The sequence below is a fragment of the Scardinius erythrophthalmus genome (genome assembly GCF_964197995.2).
Source record: "Scardinius erythrophthalmus genome assembly, chromosome: 1".
Classification (NCBI taxonomy): Eukaryota; Metazoa; Chordata; class Actinopteri; order Cypriniformes; family Leuciscidae; genus Scardinius; species Scardinius erythrophthalmus.
The window spans coordinates 11,102,063-11,111,275 of record NC_138221.1 but is presented as its reverse complement, the minus strand read 5'-3'; the positions used below and the strand labels follow the sequence as shown (position 1 = coordinate 11,111,275).

The following is a 9,213-nucleotide window of genomic DNA, read 5'->3' as shown; positions in this document are numbered from 1 at the left end:
GCAAATTTTTTTTCTTACACTTGAAAAGCGATTTACGCCGTTACAAATCTTCTCTTGTGTATGCAAATTTAATTTACGCTTGCAATCTTATGTACACTTTCACAAGTCTTACCCTGCGCATGCAATACTTTATGGCATCATTTTACCTTTATAGATAAGGAAATAACGCAAAATCCCGCGTGCGTAAGACCGCAGTTCTCGCGCGAGTTTGAAATTGTTATTAAAAATGATAGCCTGCAAGAAGCTTGCGATCCCAATTGTCTGTACACTGATTTGCAGCGAAAAGGAGAAAAAGAAAAACATTATGCGTGAGGAAATGGCTGGGAAGACAAGGGGAGCAAGGACTGTGTGTTCTGCAAAGAGAGTTTGGGGTAAATAAATAATGTTGCAATGTGCTGCTGTTGCTGCTGTTCAAGCAAATGTTTGTGCTTTGTTTCTGTTTGATATAATTGTAAATATATCTATTAAAATACTGATATTGTGTCCTATAACTCCTCCCCGAACTCCCCGCTGCTCTGTATCTTGTTCTCTCATTGGCTGTCAGTCATCGCTGATGTAGTTTTCAGTCAGAACACTTTCACACAGCAGGATTTTGAATCGCCGACAGGTCCAGATATTTAGCATGCCAAATATCTCACGGGTGTCGGTGACTCTTCGGTGATTCTCTCAGATCGCGTCTTTGCTCATTCACACTGCGTGATTGTCACTCGCGTGAACGAGCACCGATTTGCCTGTGATTTCGGGCATTTGTCCGCGATTTCTCAAAACCTGTCGGCGAGCCAAAATCGGGGCTAAAATCGTGCAGTCTGAACTCGGCATTAGTTCAACAAAGTTTTTTATTTAATTTTGGGGCTTAATTTTTGATAAACAATACAGATTTATTTTCACAGCCGACTTTGCTCATAATTACAAAGGGTGCTAATATTAGTGGAGGTCACTGGATAGTGGATAATATGGCCTGTTAATGGACATTTCTTAAAATCTAGTAAAAACTTAAGACTTGAAGTTTTATATGTAAATTTAGTGCTATCCTGAAATAGCTTATGCAATAATTTAATGTTTGCAGTTGATCAGTACAAAGTCCTGAAAGAAAGACAAACACAAAAAGTGCATTGCATCCAAAAGGGGATCACACATAAGAACAAACCTTTCATGGTGAGTATAATTTTACGTTTGGTAGACAAACAGACTTTATTTAAGTAATAATATATGTTATATGTTGGTTTTCATTTATAGTATTGACAAATTAAGAACTATCATCAGATTTTATTAAATATAATAATAATTATTATTATTATAGAGTTAATTGCAACTACTTTTAAATTTAAATACTTGATTATAGCATCAAATGTGAGCATAATATCAAGCTTTTTCAAAATAATCCAAAAGATTTCTTAAAAGTTGTTCTGATAACTTTGATTGTGATTTTCGTTAATCCTTAACCTTATCTTTAACCAGCCTCATTGTTAATGCGTAGGTATTTATACGTAATTTTCAAAAATAGAAAACATACTTTTTTGCACGTTTGGATAGATGCTGAAACGTATAATATGGACGTATTTGCAACATTTAAACGTAACATTATTACGATTTTACAGCTACAAAACGTTAAACTATTTACGTATCTTTCATATCATAAAGATAAGTTTAATTTCCCCTTTTATAGATAAATGTAAGATCCATTAACCCTACTCCCAAACCTAAACCTACCCACTAAGCAAAATGATGTCCGAAAGACGTCTTTTCAATGTCTTTGTTACAAAAATCGGATGTTGAAGAGACGTCCACTGAGGAGCCAGAATGAAAGTTTTATGACGTCTTTTTTTGACGTGTTCTGCACGTCCGATATAGACGTTCTACGAACCTTTGTACAAGTTTAAAAACTAGTTCAAATGTGGCCATTGTGGACATATTTCAACATCATTTATGGTCTCATTTAGATATAATTACTTTGACTTTTGCTGTCAGATGATCTTAGTGAGAATTAACAGAGGTTTAGATGTTAATATTTGTTTAATTTGAAGTGTCACCATTGTGGTGATCAACATTTGCTTTAGTTGGGCTCTTGGTCCCCGTTCCTTTTACTTTAACTTTTCTTTGGCTGCTGTAACAGTGTGTTTGTGTAACAATGCCTTTCCTGATAGTTATTTGTATAAAACATACAGATTTTCCGCAGAAGCAATGTCTTATCTTTGCGAAATTCTTGAGTGGCACATAAAGAATTTAACACGTCGAATTCATGCACTTACTATACCGCAAATATTGCGTTGCACTTTTTTTTTTGCAAGTGTTACATACTTGCACGGTGGGTGACGCACAGAAGCTAGGGTAAAACACGGTTTGTCAAACCATTCGCAAGGTCACTCTTCAGGAGTATATGAATAGTTTTAATAATAGTGTTCCCCGGACATTTACCGACCATGTCCATAAAAGAGGGCTTTTATGAAATTGCCGGTAAGATATAGGCTATTGATAGGGTGATATAGGCTCTGTTTTTTTCAAAAAGCAAATTTCACAAATGTACTATACAATATAATACATGTTAAGAATTATTTTTAATCTTTTTTTATTATTCTTCTGTTAATCTTATGATAGGATTCCCTAAAGTCATTGCAACATGTATGCAGTCTATTGCTCCAATCTCCACTGCTCTAGGGAACATGAGCCAGATTATGTTAATAGGAAGTCCTATCACAGCCTTAATGTTCAGGTAGAGATGATGTGAATATGTGGGATGATTATTTTCTGTGAGATGAATCTTTAAATTAATAGTAACATTAACAGATATAACAATGATCTACTAAACATTTCATCTGCAGACGACTTGTGGTCATGAACATATGATCAAGTTTGGATGCCAAATGGCCTGGCTCCAGTGCTTATCTCACACATTTAACTTATGTTTAAATAACTTATCTCACACATTTTCCCTGAGTCTGTGCTGTGTCAGCACAAAACACTGTTAATTTTAACTGAGATAGAAAAACCTGCACCGCTTCAATGCGGCCCTCAGTAAAACCAGAGTGAAGATAGAGATGACCTTTGGCATCCTAAAGGCACATTTCAACTGTGTTCGGCGCTTCAGAGTCACCAGAGCGGGCACAGATAGTGGCTGCATGTGCCATTCTGCACAATATAGCCACCAGTAGAAAGGAGCGAGAGACACCACAAAACCAGCTTCTCCCCGATGAAACTGACCTGATCACACTTGACCACCCAGCTGGTGCAGATATATATTACATATATATATTACAATTACAATATTACACTTAATAAAAGCACATTGAAACTGCAGATAGGTCTCAAACTGTTTTATTGGTTTTGTGGGATGAGAGGGAGAAATAGAGCAAGAGAAAGTTGCATTAATAAATATTCATACTAAAGAGTTAAATAAGTTCACTTTAAATAAGTTCACATACTGAGATCAGTTTTATCCAGCTGTTTGATCTCCAATTTTTTTTGGAGCCTCCTCAGCTCACAGTCCAGCTCCTTTAGTGAACAGTTCAAGTCTCCTTTAGTGTGCAGTCTAGTTCAAGACTCCTTTAGTACAGGGCCCTGACTGAGTCCGTTTCCACCTGAAACATAATTCCACCACAAACATGATCATTACAAGTTTTCTGGAGGCTCATCAAATCACAAAAAGTTCCTTGACTTCCTACAAACACAGGACTGACTGTAATTTATGTCAAGGGTTTTAAATCCTTACACATTTCTTCTGAAGCCCATTGAGGTAGAGGCTTCAGTTTCTGGGGCAGGTTGTGAAAAATCCTACAATAAAAGAGATGTTTAAGGGCCAGTCCCTTTTTAATGCCACACATTCAAATGTTTGCCATAATAAAAAGCCCCACATCAGCAACTGTCTGAGAACACACAGACAGAGTCTTCATTTCCTCCACCCTAATAAATAAAAGTAGGCAATGTAAAGCATAACTGTTGCAGGTTATGTTTGGTGTTCTGTCTGCTGCATACTGACCTCTGTGTGGGAGACTGTGTGTGTATGTGTGCTGGCTTCAACAGGGACACTGTATTTCCCTGCAGAACATACAGTCAGCCATATTTAAAACTTTAAAAAAAATAGTAATGTATTGCACACGTACCCAGTGTAACTTGCTTAGAGGAGCCAGCACCAGGGTCAGATTCTGCAGCACCTGTAATCTCATCCATAATCAGCCGTCCCTTATTGCCTACTCAGAGCCAACTCCTAGTGATGTTACGTCTGACACCGACGCTCCGAAGCTTGCTTCAAACTCGGACGGTCCTTGCAATGAACCACTGCTTCGGAGCTTGTATCATTACGTCACTAGTGACGAGAAAATGACTTCTGAAGCAAACACACTGCTTCACTCCTGTAGTGAACCACCTGACTGCTTTGACAGCCCAATCCAGTGTTGACAGGTTTGAAACCTGGCGGCTGTATTTCTTATAAAAGTGAAGCCAAACCATGGCAACACCGTGTAGTAGCCTAGTCGGTGTTTGGATTGCCGTTATTGTTGAGTCGAGTGGATTGAGTTTATTTCAGTGTTTTTTTTAATTATTATTAATTAGAGAACATATGAACATTGTTACATAAAAACATGCATCAAAGACAGAAACTTCAAAAACCCTCTGCTACATTATACAAGTACAACCAATTACACAAGCACATCCTTTTCAACAAATATCAAAATTTCCAAAATATCAGTCCCACCAGTTAACAAGTTATAGAGTTCTGCTTCCCACAGCCAAACAAGATAAAGCTTTCACACATAATACTGCCCTGCTAAAAAAAAAAAAAAAAAAAAAAAAACTGTAGAAACCATTACAGAAATTCTTTGGTATTTAATGGTTTTCATGGGAATTTTATTGGTTGTAATGGGAATTATAGTGGTCTCTGTGGGTCTCTACTGATATGTGTTGGGTTGTATTGGTGGGGGCATTAAATCCTAATGGAATATGTCCCAAACACAATAAAAAAAAAAAATCTGTAGTGGTTTAAATGGTAAAAGGCAATGGTTCCTATTGGTATTTTAATAGATACCATTTTAATTTCTGTGATGGTTTCCAACTTTTTTTTTAAGCTGGTCTTATCTTCTGTACTTGTGTAAAGAAATAATTACACACACGCATCATGCTTATTGTTTTATTATCAAGGTGAACACATGAAATTCATCAGTATCTGTAAAATTCACCTACATAAATGAGTTTCACAGCGCTAACACTGTTTCAGCTTTGATAGCCTCGGTAAACACGTCATAAACGGGGTGTTAACATATAAGCCTACTTGCATTTTATGTTTGTCAGCTTTGTTGCATTACATTTACTTCACCAGGAGATGGTGCTGCAATTTCTATCTGAATGAAGCTTCGAGTAATGAACCATTTTCGACACAATTGTATCAGAAAGCAATAATGCTTCAAAACGCTTCATTTGGCCATCACTACCCACTCCTCTGCCAGACACCCGTGTATTCTGGTTTTCTGAATTTAATTCTTTATTTCTGTTTGAAATTTTTGATATAATAGAGGATTTCTTAAAAGTTGTTTAAAAAAGAATCAGATGTCAAGATTCAGTCTATGCATCTCAACAATAGTGAGGAGCAGAATATTAAATTAGGAAAAGTAAATTGACAATTCAGATCATAATTTATTCATACCGCAATGCATGATGGGAGCCATTAATGAGTTGTGATTGGTGGCAGCCACTGCAACATGCTTTATTATTGTCACCATTGTTGAGATTCTCAGGCTGATTATTGACGTCTGTGTTTTAAATGAAGTAATCTGAACATCTGTTGATCAGAAGAGTGTTTATTAAATATTTTGAATTATAAGTAAAGTACTGATAATCATAGGCTGAAGAAGCACAAAACTGCTGCCAACATGTTAAACCAAACTATCTCAATAAGTTTCCTTTAATCAGATCACAGCATGATTATGTCAAAACATAACCAACATTATAAAATAATATTTTACTTTGTTCATATAACTGTTATAAATCAATAACAGCAGACAAACAACAGTAAATATAAATATAGATATATAATGGTCTAGAGCCCAACTAAAGCAAACACCCATCACCTTAATGGTAACTTACAATTTGTGATTTTCTCCTTCAGTGATTCTGCTTGTTAACATCAGGTGTCTTCAATAATGCTCAATCATCACTAAATTAATCACTTAATTATCTCATCAGCCCTAAATGCCGCTCCATCTGAAAGCAGGTGAAGGCGATTTACTACTAATCAAGGAACCGGCTTTACTGACGAGATACTCATAACAAAATCGCGATTTAAATCGCCCAGCCCTATTTGGGCCCCACATGGCTGTGCTGGCTGGGACTCTTCCCTGTGGATGACCTGTTACCTACTTTCTGTACGATCTGAATTTCCGCATTTTGATTTTTAGAAAACTGAATTTTAAGTTCCGAATTTCTTCTGCATCTTGAAAACTTGAATCTGTATTTGTTGAAACTTGAAACTGGATATTTGCAGTCTAAGAATTCAGGGGGAAAAAACAGCTGTTTGAAAACAATTCAGCCATAAAAAAAAAAAAAAACATTTCAATTCGTTAAATTTCAAATGTTCAATATCTGTCTAAAGAAATCTAATTCAGACCTATTTAAAATTCCACATATTTTTGTTAGATTACACTTGTCAATAATTCTAATTTACACAGTTCAAATTCAAATAATTTTGTCATATTATAAGCTCCATAGTGTCATCTGTATGCGGAAAACTCAAAGGAAAAACTTCTGAGTTTTTAAGCATATCGGTATCGTGTAAATATACCCTTAATCTTCACTTTTTTTGTCCCCTTCACAGCAAGAATGGGACATCTACACACTTCTCTCGTTTTGCTTCTCCTCTTCTGTTCACCATGTGCTGGGAAAACTTTCCTTACTTATCTCAGAACAAAGTGTATAGAAGACTGCAAGCCCGATGGTGGTGGCGAGTACAAGTGCAAGTCTATTAATGAAGACGGAAAATGCCAAGAAATGTACTGTTCACCTGAGGAAAACATGGACTACTGGGGTAGGCAGTGTAGAGATGACAGTAAGTGTGGGAAGCATGGTCAAGACTACTACTGGTGCAGAATTGATTCCAAGCATTGGGGATACTGTGGGCTGGTGATGGAAGACACAAACCACTATGGATCTAAGACAGGTGCGCTGTGTTACGACCACTGTGGCAAAGGAAAAGAAAACTACTATTGGTGCCATATTGCGGACGGATGGGATTACTGCTCGCCATCTGAAAACACAGATTACAAGAACAAGCAGTGTAAAGAAGACAGTCCATGTGGAAAGTGGGGTGAGGACTACAACTGGTGCAAGCTGAAGGAGGGAAGCTGGGGTTACTGTGGGCTTGTGGAACCAAAGATGTTTATCTACCTCACTAAACAGCTTCATAGTTGCATAGACGAGTGCCAGTATTATGCGAGTGGTGATTACTACTGGTGCCACACTGCCAAAAGCTGGGACCACTGCTCTCCAGATGTAGATGTAACCTATAAAGGCAAGCCCTGTCGCTCAGACCACTCCTGTGGCTTATATGATAATAGTTACAACTGGTGCTGGACGGGGACCTCAGAGTCAGATTGGGATTACTGTGGACCCATTGAATCTGGAGAGTGCACTTACATCACCTCTCAACATCGCAAGAGGAGAGCCCCAGGTGGCAAGAAGAAAAAACAAAAAACTCCAAGTGACAAAGAACTGATATGCACACTTAACGACGAGCCTAACAAGATAACATACACCCTTACTGCAGTGCCAGCGCCTAAAGACATCATTGATGGCAGTAGATTGAGGAACGAGGCGGACAACTTAATCAGTCGCTGGGACAATGGCTTTCTGGTGGACCAGTCCCGCTCAAACCTGATCCACTCTGATCATCTCCGTATCGACATGCAGGGCACGTTTAACCGCAACAATCAAAGATACTACAACCTGCAGATCCAGATTAACACATTCCGGTTTTCTGGTCAAAGCACCACCGTGTCTCAGGTCATCGTGCCTGATGAAGTTCCAGCAGAAACCATCCGTAGAGCCTTCCAGGAGAGCTTTGATCGCAGAGCTCGGATTCTTATTGAGGTTTCAACCCTAAATCAGTGTTCAATATAACAAATATGCTGATAAAATATGGCCAAATTTTGACAGTAACATGCTGTTTTCCATTAAAACAGCAATATACCATATACAAAAATGCATTCTGAGTGATATTTGTCATTTTCGAGAAAGTAGCCTACAGGAATATACCGTGAATTAACAGTGCTCATAGTCGACACTCAGAGGCTGTTTTTTTTACAATCACACCCTATACCCTCATTCACTATTCCCTACATTAGTTCACTAATATAGTCCACTTGAATGAGTGAACAATTTCATAGTTAAATCAGTTAATTTGCAAAATGAATTAAAACCCAACAAGTTAAGCCAACTCATTTCATTTGAGGACACCGATTACATCAATTCAATTAAGTTTATAAAACACAATAGTTATAAGTACCCTGATAGGATATTTCTTAATACACAATTAAACTTTACACTGCATTTAAATATTGTATTACCGATCTTTTAAGCTCTTGCAGTTACTGCTAGCTCACAATATCACACACAATGTCAAATCCTATAAGTTAAGCTAACCTTTGTGAAAAAGAAGTGTGCTTAATTGTATTAAAAGCTTACTTTTTTGTGTGCTTTAAATCATAAAAGTATACTTTTTGAAAAGTGCACTTGCAGATGATATAATATAATTAAAATGAAAGACCACTTAAGTGTACTTAACCCTCTGAGGTCTGAGCTGTTTTCTGGGCCCTGGAGGTGTTCTGACATGCTCTGACATTTGTGCTTGTTTCTGTTACTTGTGACATTTTCATGGGTAAAGTCTAATTACACTGTATTCAGCACAAACTCTGCAACAATAATATATCAGCAGCATGTATGTAAAAGTTTGTTGTTTTGAGATAATGACATTTATGCGTGGTTTGTGAAAATAAAAAAATTTAAAAATTCTCACTGAAATAAGGCCATGAAACCCATACTGATTATTTCTTCACAAGACTTTTGAAAATTGTATGACGTAGCCTAGAATATTTGCTCCAAAACGATGTGAAAATCACCCTGACTGCTCATTCAGATAAGACAATATATTGATTTAAAAATTTTACAACGTGTTTTGTGTGAAAAAGCCTTATGCGGGACCTCATTACACTGAAAAAAATGATACTTTGGATT

At 37.1% G+C, this 9,213-nt stretch overlaps 1 protein-coding gene across 1 annotated transcript; it reads left to right on the top strand.

Moving 5' to 3' along the window:
* The first annotated feature begins 1,116 nt into the window (after positions 1-1,116).
* Positions 1,117-8,997, top strand: LOC308706006 (uncharacterized protein). Its single transcript, XM_081391377.1, has 2 exons — positions 1,117-1,155; positions 6,800-8,997. The coding sequence occupies exon 2, from the start codon at positions 6,805-6,807 to the stop codon at positions 8,098-8,100; it is 1,296 nt and encodes a 431-aa protein (XP_081247503.1). The 5' UTR covers positions 1,117-1,155; positions 6,800-6,804; the 3' UTR covers positions 8,101-8,997.
* Positions 8,998-9,213: the final 216 nt, after the last annotated feature.

What these genes read in the sequence shown, in the direction of transcription:
- LOC308706006 (XM_081391377.1), top strand. Translation starts at nt 6,805, where the DNA reads ATGGGACATCTACACACTTCTCTCGTTTTGCTTCTCCTCTTCTGTTCA.